The following is a 22,096-nucleotide window of genomic DNA, read 5'->3' as shown; positions in this document are numbered from 1 at the left end:
ACAGTCTGTATGGGAACTAGGGATGGGAATGCAGGGTACCTCCCGATACGATTCGATACGCGATACAGGGCTCACGATACCGATAATATCACAATGCGCCGATTCTGTGATACTGTGATGGTAGTCAGTGGGGTCCAAGAACTGTTTGGTTACAAGCATTCTTCCAAATATCTTTCTCTGTGTTCATCAAAACAAAGACATTTCTACAGATTTGCAACAACTCGAAGGTGAGTAAATGATGACAGAATTTTCATTTTTGGGTGAAGTATCCCTTTAAGCATGATGTGTGTGCAGCTGCCTACATAACATGAGATCATGAAAATCACATTTCATGCAGTGTGTAATGTTGGCGTGTTTGAAAATAAGCAGTCTGCCAAGTTGTAAATCTGAAGGTGAATGAATTACAAAGTTATTGGCTTGGAAAAAAGGGAGTCGACTCTGAATCACGCAAACGAGTCGTCCCTAGTCCGATTCGCGAACCGCCGCGGATTTACGTCACTACATATAGTCCCCGCCTACGTTTTGCTAGGACTGCCCGCGAAAACTTCACTCTTCTACCCCAAACACTGTAGCTCGTGAGCCTCATTCGCGGTAGACTAATCACAGCAGACTAGACCATCTGACCAATCACGTCAAGGAGGGGATAATTTGAGAGTCAGTCGAGAAGTAAGGTAAGACTAACTGCCTATTATTACGAAATAATAGTGTCTTTACACCTTCTATGTACATAAACTTGTTGATGGGCACTCCATAAACCAAAGTAGGACCTTAAAAATCCCTAGTTACTGTATGTACTCTTTAAATATCTATAAAAAAGTCAAAATAATGCTAATTTGATTAGAAATAAGTCAACATTTGTTCTGTCTCTGCTTCAGAAGAAAGCAGCTGTAATGGATAGAGAGTAAATTACCCTCATGTACTGTTGGACGCTGGAACACAAGCCTTAAGCTTGTCTGGCCAGAAATGATGTGAGAGTTCAGTCAGGTAAACTGGCTGATACAAAGTGAAATTAAATCAAACGGGCATGCTGGTCAAAGCAAAGTAAATGCTTCGTTGCAGCAAATCAAATAAAGCTGCAGACGGATGTAGCTGATGTAACCAGGTGTCTAATACATCAGAATTGGGCCTGATGAAATATATATGAGAGAAAAGGCAGGCCAATAATTCCTTCTGTGAAAAACAACAACAGACCCCAAACTCGCTGTCGACATGTATTCTACAATATTATGGATACTTATGGATACTTTGCACTGAGAGCATCCTTTTTTTAGGACAGGTCTTCAGAAAACAGTGAAAACTTTATGATACAACAGATTTTTAAATGAATGTTACATTAAATCACCACAGCTAACTATGTATTAATGTTCTGTAGAAGTGTAGACTGAAACGTATAGTGACTTACACCCCACTGGCACGGTTGTAGCAGTGCATTCTCGGTCTCCAAAGAGTCAGACACGAGATATCATCTCCAGAAGCCTTCTCCTTTCATCTCATCTGCTGCAACATAATTGCTTTGGGTCTCTTGAGTAATGGTACTGATTGGTAACTCAATAACTTCTTTACAGATGATTAGATGGAACGGCGGTGTGTCGGAGAGTTTTTCAGGTTGTGCTAAAATCAGACAGACATCAGGCACAGAGGACGAGCGGGCAGCTCAGTAGGGAGTTGGAACGCACACGTCTCCCATCTCCTGTATCCCTGTACTGGAAAACAGAAGCTGTGTGGTTCTGCTCTTTCTAGGTCGGTCTAAAATGGTAAGTGACAAAGTGAACACGGAGGGCTTTGCATTGTCACCGGTGAACTTGACAGTCGTCTAATGTTTAAATTAAACTGAAGGACACGTCACCTTTGGAAGGAAAGAGAACGTGCCTGGCATCGCAGTGACTCTTTCGGAGATTATGCAGTCGTGCAACAGCATTGAACGAGTAGTTAATCCAAATATTTTGTTTGCATTTACCATCCTTATGCTGTCTTAAACCCGCTCACAAAAAGACAAATGGCACAATAATAGTAGTCCAAGAGGCTATATGCCAAGTCTTCTGAAGTCACTGTGGCAGTCAAATCTTTTGTGCGATTTTAATGTACAGCTTTAAAATCAGTGCATCAAAATCTAATACGAGACACAGAAAAACTACCACCATTTAGAATCATTAATAAGAACATACACAAAAAAATACAAAACCATATTAACCATATACAAAACCAAAAGTATTTATGACATTGTTAATAATTAAGCATACAGTATACTTGCATACTTAACATAGATAACTTAACAGGGATAACTAGTGGATTATAACAGAAACAAAAAAGTCTAAACTTACCATAATATATTAAGGAGTGTGCATGTGGCAAGACCTCCTAGTACAGCTCTCCTGAACCATAAGACCTGTACCAAAAACATTTATTACCTGACAGAATTCTCTCAGACTAGCAGTCAAAAGTACAAAAGGTTTGGAGATTACCTGTGTTTTAACATGGGAGATTTCTGAAAACAGGAACGGCATGACGTTGACTATTCCACCTGATTAACAAAACATCAGTTAATATGTAAAATATAATACAAAAACAGTGTTAAAGACACATAAACAGCCATAAAATAAAGTATTTCACTGTTGTCCTTCTCAAACCTTTTATCTCCAGATTTTTTTGTTGCCATAAATCATTATTATTAGTCACCCTTGGGTTTTGCAAATATCTAATCAATAAAAAGTTTTAAAAAGTGCTTGTCAACTATTTAATCGTTGAAAAAGTACAATGTTTTTTCCATTTCCTGAAAAACAATGAATTTGAACATACGAGATTTCGAAAGGACAACGTCTCGGTTACGTCTGTAACCTCTGTTCCCTGATGGAGGTGTCGACAGAATGGGGTTTGACTTTAGAACCTATCATCTCTGACTCACTTTGAAAAGGCCAATGAAATTGGCAAATGAAATTTGCATGCCGGTCTCCGCCCCGGATATCCGGGTATAAAAGGAAGACGGCATGCTGCATTCATTCACCTTTTGTGCTGAGGAGCCTGAGAAGCGTCTCTCGACTGCTGCAGCGGGCATCAAGCATTGTGTTGAAGGACGACATTGTGTCGACAGAATGGGGTTTCTATGATAACGCCACGGCGCTGTGCCGCGTCACAATCTCTAGCGAAGCGACGCTGACTGGCCCGGGCGTGTCAGACATAAGCGCTATCGCAAAATTGTAACCGTCCAGTGGAGAGGTAGGGGGTCCCAGAGCTTGAGAAAGGTGGGGAGCCCCTGCCACCGGCCGTCACGGGCGGAGGCCTACTTTCTCTAACGGCAAGAAGCCGCCCTGCACCGTAAGGGCCACTGGGGAAGCGCTATTTCCTCACTGAGGAAATGTGCTACAGAGACCACTTCCTACAGACAAAGAGCTGCTCAGTGTTCCAAAGCTCTGCGTGCGGTCCAAGTAGAGGTGCAGCGCGTGTACTGGACACAACACGGATGGGGTTGGGTCTTCCTCCCCGGTGGGGAGCGCCTGCAAGTTCACCACCTGGTCCCAAAAGGGAGTGGTTGGAACTTTGGGCACATAGCCGGGCCGGGGTCTCAGGATAACGTGAGAGTCTCCAGGCCCAAACTCTAGGCAATCAGTGGACACGGAGAATGTTTGTAGGTCCCCTACCCTCTGGATGGAGGCGAGCACCACCAGAAGAGCCGTCTTCATCTTGAGATGAGAAAGAGCGGCGTCTCTCAGGGGCTCGAAAGGGGGCCTCTGGAGGCCCGCCAGGACCACATCGAGGTCCCAAGAGGGTGCGGAGCGTGGACGAGGCGGATTCAGCCTTCTCGCGCCCCTTAGGAACCTAATGATCAGGTCGTGCTGTCCCAGAGACTTACCAACGACTGGTTCATGATGAGCGGCAATGGCGGCTACATACACTTTTAGTGTGGAAGGGGAGAGATTACTCTCAAGTCTCTCTTGCAGGAAGGACAACACGTTCCCGATCGAGCAACTCTGTGGGTCTTCTCGTCGAGAAGAGCACCAGGACGAGAAGAGGCGCCACTTAGTGGCAGGGGCCCTAGTCTGAGTGATGGTCTCAACCACCGCAGGGGGTAGGCCACTCAGGATCTCCTCGGCCCATCCAGGAGCCAGACATGGAGGTTCCAGAGGTCTGGTCTCGGATGCCACAATGTGCCCTTCCCCTGCAAAGGAGGTCCGTCGTCAGGGGAATCGGCCAGGGGGAGTTGTCGTGAGGAGCATTATCTCCGAGAACCAAGTCCGGTTGGGCCGGTACAGCGCAACTAGTAGCACTTGATGCTCCTCTTCCCTGACCTTGCACAGGACCTGTGCAATGAGGCTCACTTGGGGGACGGCATACTTCCGCTTTTCCCGCCTAGTTCAGGTCGCCTGGGATATGTGTGGCTCGCAGAGACTTCGTCACCTGTTGACTCCACAGGAGGAGGCGTCGGGCGAGTTGTGATAACTGTCGTGAGTGAATGCCACCCTGATGGTTTATATACGCCACGGCAGTCGTGCTGTCCGACCGGACCAGTGCGTGCTTGTCCTGCACGAGATGTTGCAACCTCTTCAGTGCAAGCAGCACCGCCAACAACTTTAGGCAGTTGATATGCTAACGCAGGCGGGGGCCCGTCCATCGACCCGACACTGCGTGCCCGTTGCACACGGCACCCCAACCCTGCAGGGAGGCGTCTGTCTTCACCACAACACACCTAGAAACCTGCCCAAGAGGGATCCCTCTTGTCCGCAAGAGGGTCATCGAAGACCAAGGGGTTAGGGTACATTGGCAGAGAGGCGTGATGACAATACGCCTGCAGCCGGTGTGCCACGCTCTCCAGGGTCCAGGGAACCCGACTCTGTAGCCAGTGCTGGAGCGGTCTCATGTGCATCAACCCGAGGGGAATCACCCCCGCAGAGGATGCCATGTGCCCCAGGAGCCTCTGAAATAGTTTAAGGGGGACCGCTGGCTGCCGCTTGAAAAGGTTCAAGCAGGTTCAGCACAGCACTGGTGTTTGCCGTTGCAAAGCAACCAGGAATGTAGAGGAAACACTGTAGTATTTGCTGTCTCAATGTGTGTGTATCCGAGTGCGATTGTTCCCGACGCCCCTCGCAGCGTTGGTTTGTGTCTCAGCTTGATTCTATCGAACACTGGTGCATTTGCATTCATCTTATGTCATCACAAATGTGCATGACACATGATAGTAAACAGAACACAGGTCAATATATTGTGTTTTTATTCACTTGATGTTATTATGCGCAGCGCAGAGTAAACAACACTTGGTCTTACTGTGTGTTCGCTTACAGAGCTTTCTGCTGCTTGCAAGCAGACCATTTATCAGGACTATTATTAAATCTGGAAGCATCGTATTACCATTCATTTTCTGCTCTGATTCCACTCGCAACGCACAAACAATGCAGGCTCACTCTTGCTCAAATCCAAGGTAAATGACCAACGCTATCTTCTCTTACATGTGTTTTATTGAAGTAAATACATTGTAATCGGCTAAAGCGCATGCGCAGGGTTCGGTACCCTGGTGCGCACCTGAGTTAGCGTGACACCTTTTACATTTTTCATGTAAACCGTGCCCCGTTCCAAACTAAACTGCAAGCGTGAAAGGCACCTGAAAGCCACCTAAGGGGGGGCTCACCCAAAGAGCAGCCTAGGGGCCCCTGACCACCTTAATCCTCCCCTGGATAGGTCACCCAAAAATCTAAATTCTGTCATCATTTACTCACCCTCTTGTCATTTCAAACCTGTATGACTTTCTTTGGCTGAAAACAAAAGATATTTTGAAGAAAGTTGGTAACCGAACAGCGGCGGCACCCATTCACTTCTATTGTACAGTCAGGGCCGGTTCTAAAGATTTGGAGGCCCTAGGCAAAATTTATTTTGGAGGCCCCTCACATCACCCCCATCCCCTCCACTTTTAGAATAAATAAAGTATTTTATTACACTGTAAAAATGTAACAATTTTAACAAGTTAATTATATTATTAAAAAGTCTGTTTCAATTTGAAATTGCTCTTAGTAAAATTTTTGGCCAGCCGGAATTTATTTTTTTGTTATTTTTTGCAACAATTTTACAGTAACAAAGCTATCACTTTTCCACTCTTTTGGATGAGTTTAGCCAACTGTATATATGCCTATTTAAAATGGGAAAAAAGCACCATCATAAATAAATGACTTAATTTCAGTCAGCTGCAGAAAAGTGTTTATTCTCTTTATAACCTACATTCAGAGACTGGACGGATGGACTATAACTTTAGTTTTTTGTTGCCTGTCTTGGCTGGTGGACAAGTGTATACAGTAGGCATACTGTAGGTGTGTTCCACTTCAAAAGAAAGAAAGAATGACAGACTATTTAGGCCTAAGTAGGGGTTGACAAAATCTTATTATCAGGTATTACAAGGTTATTTAAGAGTCCAGTAGCATTTTAACAAAGAAACAGAATAATGTAGAAATGAAGCCCTGCTTATTCACTGTATGAATTAAATAAACTTGTTTAAAAATAAGGTAATTTTAAAATAAAGATACAAAACTTCTTTAGTCAAGAGCAGTTCATGATTTTGTATTTTGTTGTTTTATTAACATTGACGACAAAAACAGCAGCAGGTTTTTAGTCTATACGTAAGGGATAATGTAATGCAGCCGGAGAATATAAGCCCCGACAGTGTGATCAGGACGCGCAATATTTTCTGCAATAACAACAGTCACTTTAATTCGCTGATCCGTTATAGTGATACATATCCAACTGTTTACTTTCACTTAAGACATAACGGACTGTTTTCATGCGTTTTTAACATAAACTTGTATTTCACAGTATCCTAACTTATACTGTATAAGACGCAATAGAGAACTTTCTTGTAGCCTTGTGCTGTATGAGAACTTGCGTCTACATGTGTGCGCACTTCGAAAGAGAAATCGATAGAAAGTTTAAATGGGCAAGCATTTTAAAAAGCGTAAAAATAATAATCTTTCGTGATGACAAACAACGCCAATGACTGTAAAAGAGATATGCGAGATATGGAGGTGTTGCATGTTAGGACAGGTGCCCGCAGCCAAGACTCAAGTAGACTGCTGCGTATATGCTTTCAAAACACTCTTGCAGTAGTTTGATGTTATGTGCATCGAAGTTGGAGACACGTGACAGTTATGGAGGCCCCACCTCCAAGCCTGAGGAGGCCCTAGGCAACTGCCTGCTCTGCCTATAGGTAGCGCCGACCCTGTGTACAGTATGGACACAAAATCAATGCAAGAGAATGGGTGCCGGTTAACGAAAATCTTCAAAATGTCTTCTTTTGTATTCTGCAGAAGAAAGGAAGTCCTACAGGTATAAAATGACAAGAGAGCGAGTAAATGACAGAATGTTTATTTTTTGGGTGGACTATCACTTTAATGCAAGTCACCATGTTGATGTTGAACCTACAGTAATAGCACTTTTTGTACATATGGTACAATCCTCATAAAAAGAAAAAAAGATGGATATTTAAAACTTGTAGTGCAGAACTAGGCCGGAGGTTTCTGCAAACAACTAAAACTGCATTCAGTTTTAGTGATTCTTAATAAAAACCAGAGAATTAAGAGCAACTCTATAAAAAAGTGCCTCTTTTAAAAGTGCTGATAGTCACAACTCTGTTTTCCCTTGCATCGAACGAAAATCATCAGTAAGATAAATACGAACAAGGAGCAGGGGACTAAACCCAGTAGGTTACAACAGATGGCGCACAGCGAAAGGTAAGAGCCCTTGTAATTGCAAATGCTCCCAAGAGTCCACTGCTGGAATTCAGACAAATAAAGCCAAGCGTGGGACGTTGTGAGACTGCTCCACATTTTGTCCGAATACTTTACAATCTGCATAAATCTTCCAAGCACTACACATGCTGACGTGCGCATCCTGAGTATTTTTTATAAAACATTATTGGTTTGCCACCAGGCCACTGATGGACTCCCCCCGCTGTCACCATAAACAAAGCCTATAGCCTTGCGACTTTAAAGCACATGCCCATTAGGGGCCCGTAGGTTCCACGGTGGGTACACCGGTCCCTTTAAAAAAGCCGTCAAGCGAGTGACTGTCTATTCAAAGGTGTCACAGCGGACCTGGCTGTAAATGAGAGAAAGGCGACGTGTGAGACTTGCAGGCGGATTTTGTTTGTTCTGTTGACAGAAGCCTCCTGCCGGCCAGGGAAGGATGGCTTCCACCGAACCTTACAGCTCTGAGTGTGGCAGCCAATTAACAGGATTAGAGAAAGGGACAGAGAGGCGAGAGAAAATTCCCCTGGACGCCTGGCTAACATCTACATTGTCACAGTGATAAGGTTCGAGAGGTTCTTTCATTAACTGCTCGGCACACCAGCTGCAGCGCACATGCAGACGCATCCCGGTAGCTCTCTGTTCTCTTCACTTTAACCCAAACACACAGACACACCACTGCCTACACACATGGAACACAACATTTTTCCTGGCAAACAGTTACTTAAAATTATTTGTATACTTGAAGCCACACTTAAAAATGTCTCTGTGTTATACGACCAAGTGGCTGTTGTAGTTTAAAGAAATACAGTACAAAACGTTTATAAAAATGTTATGAAAACGCCATAAAAACATTAGGAAAACGTTACAAAAACGCTTATAAACTTTCATGTTTAATAATGGAAAGAAAGTCATACAGGCTGCATTACAAGAGGATGGAACACCATCTATTAATGACTTTTACACCAGATCAATTGCAAACTAGCTCAGAATCCTGAGTCATTTGTTTGCAGATGCCTCTTTCTAAAGCAATGACATTCACACATTTTTAGGTCATCAGTGTCAAAATGCTTTCGGCGGCCACTGTATCTCAGACAAAAAAAGGGAAGCGAGTCTTACCGAGAGCAACTGTTCCCATTAGAAAAGGTTTCCCGATTTGGGTGAAGTCATTTGTGGTCTCCTGGTGAACTTCTGAACCCACAACAAATGTCACGGCCACCTTGGGGCAGAGAAATTATGACAGGCTGTAAGACGTGCGACAGAGAGCATCCGATGTAATCTGGACCACCAATAGATTCTCATTTCATATGACATTTGCAGGGATATACAAAAGCAGAGAAAAAGTGCAATGACAAATATCTTGGTAGCTCCTGTCAAGGGTTACTGGAAATGCCTTGGGGGCCCACAACCAAAAAGTGTTTTACCACAAATTGATAGCTTTTAATGTCATGACCAGTGAAAGTGAGAAAGAGATGGGTGCATATGAAAAATGTGTGATGAGAGAGAGAGAGAGAGAGAGAGAGAGAGAGAGAAAGAGAGAGAAAAAGAGAGATGGGCAACAGTCCTTGACCTGGATATTTGTGGTGCATGGCTGTCTCACAGCTGAAATAATATTTACAAGCACTACCCAATAAACAAACTGCATCCATGGGATCATTTATTATTAGCTGCATAATTTGAGGCTCAACACGGAGCAATTTTTAATCCAGTACAATTAAATGTATTTGTCAGGTCTTAACAATATGGATGGCCAAATGGGCCGGCTGATGTAAGCATGTATTTTTGCTTCTTTAGGGCATACGCTTTTTGATGTTTTCTACATACAGTAGTTGTTGTTGTGAGTTATATTTATTTACATATGTCACAAAGACAAATATACACATATATATATTAGTGCTGTCAATCGATTAAAAAAATTAATCGGATTAATCACACATTTTTTCTGTGATTAATCACGATTAATCGCACATAACTATTATATTTTAAAATATACTTTTGCATTTTAATAATTTCACATTTAATCTTCAAATTGATGTAGAAACAACATATTTCTTTAACAGCATCATTTTATGAAAGCTAGCATTTTGATATTAGTACTGTAACTGATGTCTCTATTAAATTGATTATTTTAACATGAATTATAGCCATTCAACAGTATAATGGAGAGCTCATGTAGGAAACATACAGGAATTGAAGGACACTTTACAGTCTTTATTAATGCTAAATTATAAATTAAATGCAGAAGAATTCTCATTAAAGCTACAAAATCACATTGATTTCTTCTTTTATTTTGTTCTTTGATTAACATTAGTGACAGGAGTCACAGCAGCACGTTTAAGAACGCGGCCCCTTTAAGAGCTGTCTCAGTTCGCAGATCTGACCGTCACCGCACTCCCATTTTCACAACTCTTTGCATTCATTTAAGATTTTATTTTACACCTTGAAGTCTGTGCTTAAGAAAATGCTAGACAAAACGGGCTTTCTGACATAATCTTGTGTGGTTTTATCCATTCAAGCACGAAAGAGAACTTAACACGGATACGCTGTCTGACAGAGATTCACGGACGCAGCCTTTAGCCCGTGACTGTTTACACCAGACTGGACCTCGCGTTGCGTTTTGCCGCGTCCCACAGTTTAGAAGCTGTCTATCTCCATTGAACGCGTCAAAGCAACTGTTTCAAATCGCGCTTAAGTGGTTTAAAAGCCTGTACAGGAATAAGAGTGTGATTACATAATGTAACGCTAGACAAAGGATGTCAAAACAAACGGATGCTGCGTTAATTGCGATAAATATTTTCTCACGCGTTAATTTGAAAAAATTAATCGCATGCGTTAACGCGTTAACGTTGACAGCCCTAATATATATATATATACATGGTTTTGTGAAAAATTTGAATTGTTTGAAGATTAAAAACCCATCAGTGATGTTATATGCCTTTGCATTACAGCAACATTTGTGAATTTACAGCTATTATGTAAATAATAATAAGTAAATAACCTAAAAATAATTTGATTTTTGCGCTGTTTAACATCACATTCATTACTGTCGTTTAAAGTCTAGATTTACACTGTTTAGACTTGCAAGAAAACATTTTAGTTGTTTTGTTTTTCCCATAGTTTTAGTAGTGTTTATTGTAAAGCACTGTGGCACCCCAGCGGGGGTTTTAGTAGTGCTTTATAAATTAAGAAAAACAAACAATATACATCAAGAGCCTTATTGACGGTTTCAACGGCACAACATGATGAGGCCCGACTGTAACTTCTGATAGACATCTGCAGAGAATCAATAACTGTTGAGTAGTTTTCATTTAATTTAATACAATTAATATACAATAAAACATGAATTAATATTAATATAAAATAAATTGATATATTATAACCAAACACAGACCGGAAGTTAACTTCGGGCCAGGCGCATACCTCCGATGAAACTGTCTATATGAAAGAAGTGATTTCCATTGATACCCAAAATTTGCTTCTATGTTATTATTGTGTTCCAGAAAGTCACAGGACCTTCCTGTTGTGTTAACCTCAATTCTCTCTATAGTGGGACTGCAGGGACACACACCCGCCTACGTAGGGATGGCAGTGCAGAACGGAGGGGCTGCTCTTCTGTCAGAGGATGACAGCCCACCTGTGTGTCCAGACTCTGTGTGCGGCCGAATCAGAACTGTGAGATTGTTAATGGAATTTTGTGGCAATACATGCTGGTGAGAGAGCAATGAGATTCTCTTCAGAAACCTGCCTACATTTCACTGCCCACACATGCAGAGCCCGGAAATTACTCCCAATTTCTCTCTAGTACAGAGAGAGTGACAAGTCTGTTAGGACAGACACATCGATTTATTTGGTGTCCTGAGGTTACTGAAGCACGGAGGGATAGAAAAGTGATAGAGATAATATTTGACAAAAATGCAAAATTAAAACGATAAATTTTAAAATATGAGATCAGTCTAACAGCGATACCTTTCGGATAAAGTTTCAGAGAGAGATGACAAAATGCAGACAGAAAGTCACACGAGAGATGACTGTTTGGCTGATCATTCTGTTGATGTGCCAATGAATGACTATCATTAGAACTGTTCTGAAAATCAGCTTGAATGGGATAGAATGGTGGAAATAGACAGACTAATTACAGACTAATTATTACAGAGTAAATAACTCACCAACTCAGACATAAGCACTCTCAATCAGGTCTAAACCGGAACAAGCTTTAAACACACTCATCTTGGTTAAATGAAAAGAGCCCCTTTGTGCCTAAAACGTTTAGTCATGTCTGTATAATTCTGGTGACTAATGTTATAATAGTGTGACAATATAAACATTGTATACTGTACATGGTATTGGTTACTCGGTAATACAGAGCGTTAACTGCCTTATACCCTTTCAAGTATACTAAACTAAAAAAAGAAAGCAAATTAAAGCCTACTTTTTATGTGCTTCTCAGAAATGTACTATAGGTAGACAGAAAGGTTTATTTTGGTCTATAATTGTAATCAGCCTTTGGTTGGAGACATACTTATAATGAAGTAATCCACGAGAGCTTTTATACCATCGTGATGTGTTCCACCACCAAATGTGTTCTCGTTGCTTAAGGGTTCCACGCTGTGCCGATCTGGGCCAACAGGTACGGATATGGTTTAATAGAGCTGATAACGGAACTCTTTAGAATGTGAACACAAATTCATCACTCGCTGCCTTGGTAACGCAAGAGACAGAGCTATGACTTGAAAACCTTTTTCGTTTCTATATGTACGCTCCAGCTTCAGCTGTTAAACAGCTAAATTGACTGTATTTCCTTCTTCAATAACGCGCTATTCTGGCTAAAGAGAGAAACTGGTGTCTAGCAACTGACAAGTGACCATTCCCGAGTAGTGACATCGCTACACGCATAATATCAGCACGATTCTGCACAGTTAGACAACCATGCCAAAAATTATGTGCCGTGAGCGATTTGTAATCGTGCTGTGCTGAGGTAGGCTCTTACAGTGAAAATTGTAAATAACTGTGATTGGTCCAGACCGTCCTTAAAACGGTTCAGAATGATGGTGGAAAAGCGCTCCAACTATACTTGGAAATTTAAGTTTATATACACTGACCAAAATTATAAACGCAACACTTTTGTTTTTGCCCCCATTTTTCATGAGCTGAACTCAAAGATCTAAGACTTTTTCTATGTACACAAAAGGCCTATTTCTCAAATATTGTTCACAAATCTGTCTAAATCTGTGTTAGTGAGCACTTCTCCTTTGCCGAGATAATCCATCCACCTCACAGGTGTGGCATATCAAGATGCTGATTAGACAGCATGATTATTGCACAGGTGTGCCTTAGGCTGGCCACAATAAAAGGCCACTCTAAAATGTGCAGTTTTACTGTATTGGGGGTCTGGGGGGGTCCGAAAACCAGTCAGTATCTGGTGTGATCACCATTTGCCTCACACAGTGTAACACATCTCCTTCGCATAGACATTGATCAGGTTGTTGATTGTGGCCTGTGGAATGTTGGTCCACTCCTTTTCAATGGCTGCACGAAGTTGCTGGATATTGGCAGGAATTGGAACACGCTGTCGTATATGCCGATCCAGAGCATCCCAAACATGCTCAATGGGTGACATGTCCGGTGAGTATTCTGGCCATGCAAGAACTGGGATGTTTTCAGCTTCCAGGAATTGTGTACAGATCCTTCCAACATGGGGCCGTGCATTATCATGCTGCAACATGAGGTGAGGATCGTGGATGAATGGCACAACAATGGGCCTCAGGATCTCGTCACAGTATCTCTGTGCATTCAAAATGCCATCAATAAAATGCACCTGTGTTCGTTGTCCATAACATACGCCTGCCCATACCATAACCCCAGCGCCACCATAGGCCACTCGATCCACAACGTTGACATCAGCAAACCGCTCACCCACACGACGCCATACACGCTGTCTGCCATCTGCCCTGTACAGTGAAAACCGGGATTCATCCGTGAAGAGAACATCTCCCCAAAGTGCCAGACGCCATCGAATGTGTTCATCAAGTCAGTTACGACGATGAACTGCAGTCAGGTCGAGACCCCGATGAGGACGACGAGCATGCAGATGAGCTTCCCTGAGACGGTTTCTGACAGTTTGTGCAGAAATTCTGTGGTTATGCGAACCGATTGTTGCAGCAGCTGTCAGGGTGGCTGGTCTCAGACGATCTTGGAGGTGACGATGGTTACACGTGGTCTGTGGTTGTGAAGCCAGTTGGATGTACTGCCAAATTCTCTGAAACGCCTTTGGAGACGGCTTATGGTAGAGAAATGAACATTCAATTCACGGGCAACAGCTCTGGTGGACATTCCTGCAGTCAGCATGCCAATTGCACACTCCCTCAAAAATTGCACGCTCCCTCAAAACTGCACATTTTAGAGTGGCCTTTTATTGTGGCCAGCCTAAGGCACACCTGTGCAATAATCATGCTGTCTAATCAGCATCTTGATATGCCACACCTGTGAGGTGGATGGATTATCTCGGCAAAGGAGAAGTGCTCACTAACACAGATTTAGACAGATTTGTGAACAATATAGATCTTTGAGTTCAGCTCATGAAAAGTGTGGGCAAAAACAAAAGTGTTGCGTTTATAATTTTGGTCAGTGTAGAAATAATATATAAATAGTAAACTATAAGTATGATGTTAAGTTTGTGTCAAGAAGTTTACTGACAGTTTACTTTAGAGTGTACTTTTATAGACTAAAAATGTGCTACAAGAATTAATAAACTATCAGTAAACCTAATTGTTTACTTAATTTTTTTTGTTGTACTCAAAGTTTACTACTATTACACTTAATGTATACTTACAAATACACTTTTATAAACTGTAAAATGTGGCCAATTTAATCCCAAGTAGAACTGAAATGGTACACTTACAACTACTCTACCAGTACATTTATATTAGTATACATACTATATAAAGTAATACTGTAAGTATAAAAAAAGTATGTATACAGTCCATGGAACTACAACATGAACTTACATGGCACTAAAAACCCAATGCCGGAAATGACATTGCCTCATTTCTAAAGATCCCCACATGCTACAGTACAGAAAGTGTCCTTAAATTATCTTAGTAAAGGTTTCAAGTGAAGAATGTGACCGTTATTTTTTCAGAAAAGAATAGACCTAGACGTATGCACTGTATGAAAGCATTCTCTGTCCTCAGAACTGGATGTTTTTCATGTAATTGCAACACATGGTTTTTATAGAAAAGAAGCCTGAGGAAAGGTTAGAAATTGTCTGCAAGTACATGATGAGTGAGTGAGATGAGTGACCTGGATCACTGTGCTCACATGCTTTCTGTTTCCTTTTAAAGGCCTGCATGAAAGTAAAAGATCGAGTAAAGACTGTGATTAGCCTGCTTCCAAGTTGACCTTGTCAAAGATCTCCAGTGAGGACTATGGAATGAGGTATAAAAGCACATATTATCAGACAGACGTTCTCTCAAATCCAGTGGCTTTATCTGAGGGCATCCACCCAACTCTTCAGCATCTCTACCTCCATTTCTGTTCTCGTGATTGAGGCTACAGCTGAGAGCAGGAAGAGGAAAGGGGCAAAGGTGCTATTTCCCATCAGGATTAACCTCTTGCGGAAGATGGTTATGTATTAGCGAAAGAAAAGAATGCAATTTTCTTCACTATTTGACATAGCAGCCATAAATACACATGAGGGCATGCACGTTCACTTTCGCTCTGAGATGATAAACACAAAGCACACAAACTGACACAGTCGGACAACAAACATACATCCACCAACCAAACATCTTTAGCTCTTTCTAAGTAAAGCAAATCCTCTCTAAATGCACGGAGGCCACTCCAGCGACTCCAATCTTCTAATGCACACATGGGAGCAGATGATGGACCGAAGAATCTAGTTCACGGAGGATCAGGATGAAGGTTGAGAAGGGGGACAGGTGGAAGGAGCTGGCCGCAAGGCTGGGGAGCCGACGTCACATAACCCTCAATTTGGGTGTTGCACCTTTTGTATGTCAAAATGGGAGTGAGGACTTTGCTTAAAGGGATGGTTCACCCAAAGATGAAAATTCTGTCATAATTCACTCACCCTCTTGTCATTTCAAACCTGCAAGACGTTCTTTCTTCTTCAGAACACAAAAGAAGATATTTTGAAGAAAGTTGGTATCGAACAATGGCGGTACCCATTCACTTCTATTGTATGGACACAAAACCAATGCAAGTAAATGGGTGCTAGTTACCAACATTCTTTAAAATATCTTCTTTTGTGTTCTGTGGAAGAAAGTTATACAGGTTTGAATTGACAAGAGGGTGAACATGATTAAATGTTTGGGTTGAACTATCCCTTTAAGTGTAATATAGCACACAAGTCTTATGGACTACTTTAATAAAACCTGTTATGGTGCTTTCTGTCCTCTTGGAATAAATAACTATTCCCTATTATTATGTGGATGAGAAAGACAAAAGTTTGGAGATTCACCATCCCAGTTTGTATTTCAAAGAAAAAAACAACAAGGTCAGAAATGCCATGAGGGTGAATAAATAATGGCAACATTTTTATTTTGGGTAAACTATTCTTTCAATGTGGCAAGCTGCTACTGTGTGTTGCTTGGCAACTACAAATGACGTACAGTTGAAAAAATATCTGCTTCAGTAAACGGCTAAAATTTTATCAATTTCTTCACTGTAATTTACTTTTCAGTGTGAAGTCACGGCTAACTGCAGGTCACTTTGACTGATCCCCAATGTCACAATTGATTGTCACAATAAACACAATTAGCTAAAAAGCAAAAAAGCTTAATTTGTTTCCCAAAGTGAATAAGAGAGGGTGAACAAATGATGCCGGTTGCTCGCGGAGGCAGTGATGCAGTGTAAATGGCCTATTTTATCTCTGGCTCTCAAAGGGTGAGGTATAAATACTCTCTTGACCATCTCACGAAATGGGACACAAACCTCAGGTAAGTAAAAAAGAGAGTGGATGTTATATTGAGTTTCTGAGAGTGGCAATGCTAAAAGGCGCAGCTCTCAGACAAAGAGGTCATTTGTGGACCGTTCGCACAATAAAATGAGCAATAAAAAGTGTAGTGAACTTTTTGGCTGTCCATTTGAAGGACAGCTATTCGGCTACTGCCCACTGGAGGCTTTGATGTTTTATTAACAGAGCTGAACAGTGTGTCAGACACTAGGGGTGTAGATGTACTGTACAGGGTGATGTGGGCAGAGCCAGACAGTGGAGAGCGCAGAGGAACGTCTGGTCTCCTGACATTGATCTGTTTGGTTTGTTCAGCCCTCGCAGCAGGATCAGTATTACAGCAAACTGAGGTACCAACTCCAAAACCAGCGCAAATCAATGAGAGCTGAATGCAAATACACGCACCATTATCTTTGTTTCTTGTGTTAATTTCAGTGCTTTATTTTAGACTGTTAAAAGTAATACTGCATTTTTGGTGCTAGTGTATTTTCTCTTATGTTTATGTTATTTAATAATTTACAAATCGGTAACACAATAATCTATTGTTGTATTAGTTCATAAAAAATGAACAACACCTCTACTGCATTAATTAATTTAAGTTCATGTTAATTTCAGCATTTATTAATACAATTTTAAAATCAAACATTGTAACTTTTAACATTAGCTAATGGACAGTGTATGAAATTTAGAGGCATCTAGTGGTGGGGATGTGAATTGCAAGCAATGCAATGCACTCTGTAGAGCAGTTTGTCCGTTTAGGGCTACTGTAGAAACAACATGGTGAATTCCATGTAAGGGGACCCACGGTGTATGTAGATAGAAATAACTCATTCTAAGATACTAAAAACATTCATAATCATTATGTAAGGTCTTTATACACCTCTGAAGACAAAGTTATGTAGGCCTATTGCATTTCTGTCAATAGATCCTCCAAAAAATATTAGACCTTTAAAATGAGATCAAACTGAGACTTTTGTTTGGGTCTCCTGCTAACGTATCACGTTTTCTCTTAAAAAACAGACCAAAATAGTGACATTCATAATGTTCATAACTTTCATAGGAAATCTAAACAATATCTCAGATTGTACTTCAATTTGACAAGATAATGATGTCTTTAATCTTACATTACTCAGATATTTTATTATAACATCAGATCAAAATGACCAAACAACATGATCAACACAATTTTCATTTTTAAGAGAGCATACAGTATCACAGATATCTTTAAAACTTAAAAGTCACTCTCTGATCCATCTAAAAAGCCCGGCATAACTATTCAGCTATACTGTGCTCAAATGTCTTAAAAGGAAAAAAAATGGATAGTGCATTTTTAAATGCACTATTTATTCTTAATCATTAATTTATTCTTATCAAAATTCTTAAAAAGCAGAGACATAATTTATGTGAAGCGCATAGGTTACTCAGGGATAAGTTTTCCAACAGAGCCAACACTCTTCTCATCGCCATTCTTCAAAGGCGCCTAAATAATGAGATTGATCGATTTCAGATCGTCTTGACGACGAGACCAGAATTCACTTCATTCGAGTACATTCAGAGAGCTCTCGCGTAAAGACGAGCAGTGGACGGATCTATCGCTTCTTAAAACACAACCTTAGTGTTTGCATTGTTATTTGTGTGTGAAGCATGTAGGGCACATCTGGGTAGATGTAGAGTACGCTGGTTGAAGAAAATAGCAGTTGTCTAATGGTAAAGATCTTTCGTTCTTAAGTCACAGTCGAGCTTAATTGTCGTGTCCTAAAAACCGGGGCCGTGAGCCGGCAGGTTGACATTTACACGCTTTGAGAGACATTTTTGATTGTGGTTTTATGAATTACATGATTAGAGGACATTTCGCCATCTTATTCTAAGACACGCTGCAAGCAGATTGTGCTGATTAACTAGATAGCGATTCCAAAAAGGCCTCATGCTAGCTGCGACATTTAGAAGAGATGATTTACCAGCCCGGCAGTGAATTGTTATGATGAGGTTACAACCTTATGGATTCCTGGAGTGTGTTTGTGATGGAGTAGTGAAGCTCTTCAGCAGAGACAATAAATAAATCATCATGGAGGAAGAAAATTGATTTTTTTCTCTCCCTGTCTTTTGCCTGACATATTGTGAAATCAAAAAATCGTTGGGAACTTTGAGGTAGAAGGATCCATTAGTAACCAGAGTCTCAGATATGAGACAAACCTGATTAACCCTTCTTCACAATGCCTTAAACTACACATGTATGGAAACTCTTTTCGGCAGCTTAGAATAGCTCTTTCAGTAATGCTGTTGGCTTGTTCGGCTACTCTAAGGTCACCGATTAAAAACCTGTCGCACACTGCAGTACAATGAGAAATTCTGATGGGAAACTTTCTACAATAGTACAGTGATGGTATTTCCATGGTAAATAACAATCCTATTCATGTAATATGACATTAACAAGGTATAGTAGTGGCCAAAAGTGATAACTGTGAGTCATATTTGTACAATATTTGCTTTTAATAGCCATTCAGGTTCGAATAAACCATTAAAAAATGAGGTGTATGGTTCAAAATAAACAAAACTCAAAACGTTTTTTGTGATGGCAAACTACATTTTATAAAAAAATTAAATAATATACAAAAAGCAAAAAAATAGCAAAAATAAAGCATACATTAACTACAATTTGATTAGTTATTAATATCCATTCTTGTAGTAATATTTTGTAGTCATGTCATGTTGTTTGTAATTCTCTGCCTAGCCCCCTTAAAGGGATAGTTCACCCAAAAAAGTCATTTTTACCCTCTTGACTTTCTTCTGCAGAACACAAAAGAAGATATTTTGATACAATGGCGGTACCTATTCACTTCTCTTGTATGGACACAAAACCAATGCAAGTAAATGGGTACCGCCGTTGTTCGGTTACCAACAATCTCTAAAAAATCTTATTTTGTGTTCTGCAAAAGGAAGAAAGTCATACAGGTTTGAAATCACAAGAGGGTAAAAAGAGAGTAAATGAAGAAAGAACTTTCATTTTTGGGTGAACTATCCCTTTAAACTCTTCTTAAAACTGCAGCTTCAGTTTACACTCATGCAACATTCATATAAACTCTTTAATGAATCTTTAATAATACATCTGAGCAAAGGTTAGAGCGACGGTGACAATTCCCCAAAGTTGGACATCACTTTTGGCCACACCTGAACTTCAAATACTACGGTATTACCATGTCAGCTTCACTTAAACTGACTCTCTTACACTAATGGTAAAGAAACCTAAAAAAAACCTTTGGAAACATTGTGACACAGGACACACCGACCGAAAAAAAGCCTTTTTGTTTGACTTTGTAATAACATTTGTTTATTCCAAGTTATCACAAACAATTTAAAACTTGAGAATGTGAGAATAAAACAGAGTTGGTAATGACAGAATGAGCTGTAGTTTGATTTAAGTGGAGAGAAGAGGTCTATTAGTATTGGCTGAGTGGTTTCCTTGACGCTGCCAAGTTCGAATAAATATGTCATTTTACGGCACAGGCCTATTAGTCTCTCTTAGTTTCATCTACAAAACTCATCTCGTCATTATTTTAACTACTTAGCCGTGCCACAACAATCACATCAAGGTCATTTCAAATTCAACTACAGTAAAACATTTTCGAAATATACACAGCATGTTTTATTCATCAGCCCTTCATGAGGAAAAAAAAGCACATTTGTAAGAGATGGGTAAGGCAGAGATGAGGAGCCACTGTAGAAAAATGTATCATGTCTAAGCATGTGTGTGTGACAGCCCTTAAAGCATCTTAGCCAAACAGTCATTAGAGACGGTGTCGCATTAATGGATCGTGAGCCGGTGGGGTGCAATAGTCTGACACAGTCATCCAGCCCTGCGATGCCATGTGCTCTTAGCTTTGTTTTATAATGCCCCTGACACAGGCGCTGACAGTAAGAATCAGTGACCTGAAAAAGCTAAAGCGTCCACACACAGCTCCTGCACAAAATCTGCCATGCCTTTGCATCTTCCCAGAATCCCTTGTGGCAGAGGCCCCACAACAGAAGCACACTGATTAGAGGCAACAGCTACATCCCTTCAGCCAGCACACGCGTCCAAAACACCATTTGTGAGAACACCACAGAGGCCTGGCCTACAAACCAAAGGACAACCATTTTCTTCAAGCTTTTCCTGTGAACGAGGCTTATACATATTTTAGCACCTAACAGCCAACTGACAAGTGAAAACCTTCCTCAAAGAGATGCAGCGAAAAATAAACAGCCAACAACCCACTTCAACAACCATATACAATACTTTTCATTGTACAGTATAGAACTGTACAATATATTGAATCTATAGCCTAAGAGGCACAATGGTTGCAAATTTTTTCAGCATCTCTACATTCATATTTTGAGTGTGATTCAAAAAGAGAAAGCACTGAATTAAAGATTAATTTAAATTATTATTGTTTATTAATTAAATGATCATTTATCATGGTTTTATTCATCAATAATAATAATAATATTAGCTATTATCATTTTGATCATTCATATATATTATTTATTATTAATAAAGATAAAAGATAAATTTGACTGATTATATTTATTTATTATTTGTCATCGTTTTATTAAACCTTAATACATTTTATGTGTTATTATTCTTATTTATCATTAATAAACATGACTTATTAATAAACAAAATTTAAAAAGAATTTGAATAATTATAATTTTTTCAGCATCTCTACGGCGGGTGGGGCTTCCTGGGTCGGCTCGTGGGCTCTCCCTGTTCTTCGTGGACGTTGCTCGGTGGCTTTGGTCGGGGTCACTGATTGCAGCTATGACACGTCAGAGGAGATCTGGCCCTCCCGGCTGAGCCTGGTTTCTCCCGAGGTTTTTTTCTCTCCATTATTCATCATTGGAGTTTGGGTTCCTCGCCACAGCAGAGCAGTGCAGTGTTGGCTTGCTCACCGGGAGACTGCATTTATTTATTTATTAGATATTATTTATTATAATGATCTTGCTTGGTCTATAAACACCATGCACTGTGCTGTGTTTTACCTTTCTGTGTTTTTCTTATTTGCTCCTGTAAAGCTGCTTTGGAACAATGCACATTGTGAAAAGCGCTGTATAAATAAAATTGAATTGAATTGAATAATTTATTTAATCAATTATTATTTATCATTTAATTAATCATTATTAAAACATTATGTATCATTATTTAAAAAAATATTATTCATCATTAATACGCTAAATTTAAGACTAATATTCATTAATGAAAATAAAAAATAAAAGAGACAATATCATTATTGTGGGTTCAGCTGGTAACAATAACTGTGTAGTCAAATCTGATATTATGAATAAGAATAGTGCAAAACTATGAAAAACATGCCATGATTGCTTAACAATTATTTTAAGTTATTTTATTTATTTAACGTTTAAATCTGCTAGACTG

The 22,096-nt window shown here is 40.3% G+C and overlaps 1 protein-coding gene across 2 annotated transcripts in view; it reads right to left on the bottom strand.

Moving 5' to 3' along the window:
* si:ch211-51h4.2 (uncharacterized) overlaps positions 1 to 22,096 on the bottom strand; it is a 104,651-nt gene that overhangs the window by 35,941 nt on the left and 46,614 nt on the right. For both annotated transcript variants that reach the window (XM_057362859.1, XM_057362860.1), the window contains 3 exons: positions 8,838 to 8,937; positions 2,463 to 2,521; positions 2,322 to 2,386 (listed from right to left, as the gene is read on the bottom strand). In XM_057362859.1, coding sequence (XP_057218842.1) covers positions 2,322 to 2,386; positions 2,463 to 2,521; positions 8,838 to 8,937 — 224 coding nt within the window. The remainder of the gene's footprint in view (positions 1 to 2,321; positions 2,387 to 2,462; positions 2,522 to 8,837; positions 8,938 to 22,096) is intronic.

The sequence above is a fragment of the Triplophysa rosa genome, linkage group LG20, assembly GCF_024868665.1.
Source record: "Triplophysa rosa linkage group LG20, Trosa_1v2, whole genome shotgun sequence".
NCBI lineage: Eukaryota > Metazoa > Chordata > Actinopteri > Cypriniformes > Nemacheilidae > Triplophysa > Triplophysa rosa.
This window is presented reverse-complemented; position numbering and strand designations above follow the sequence as displayed.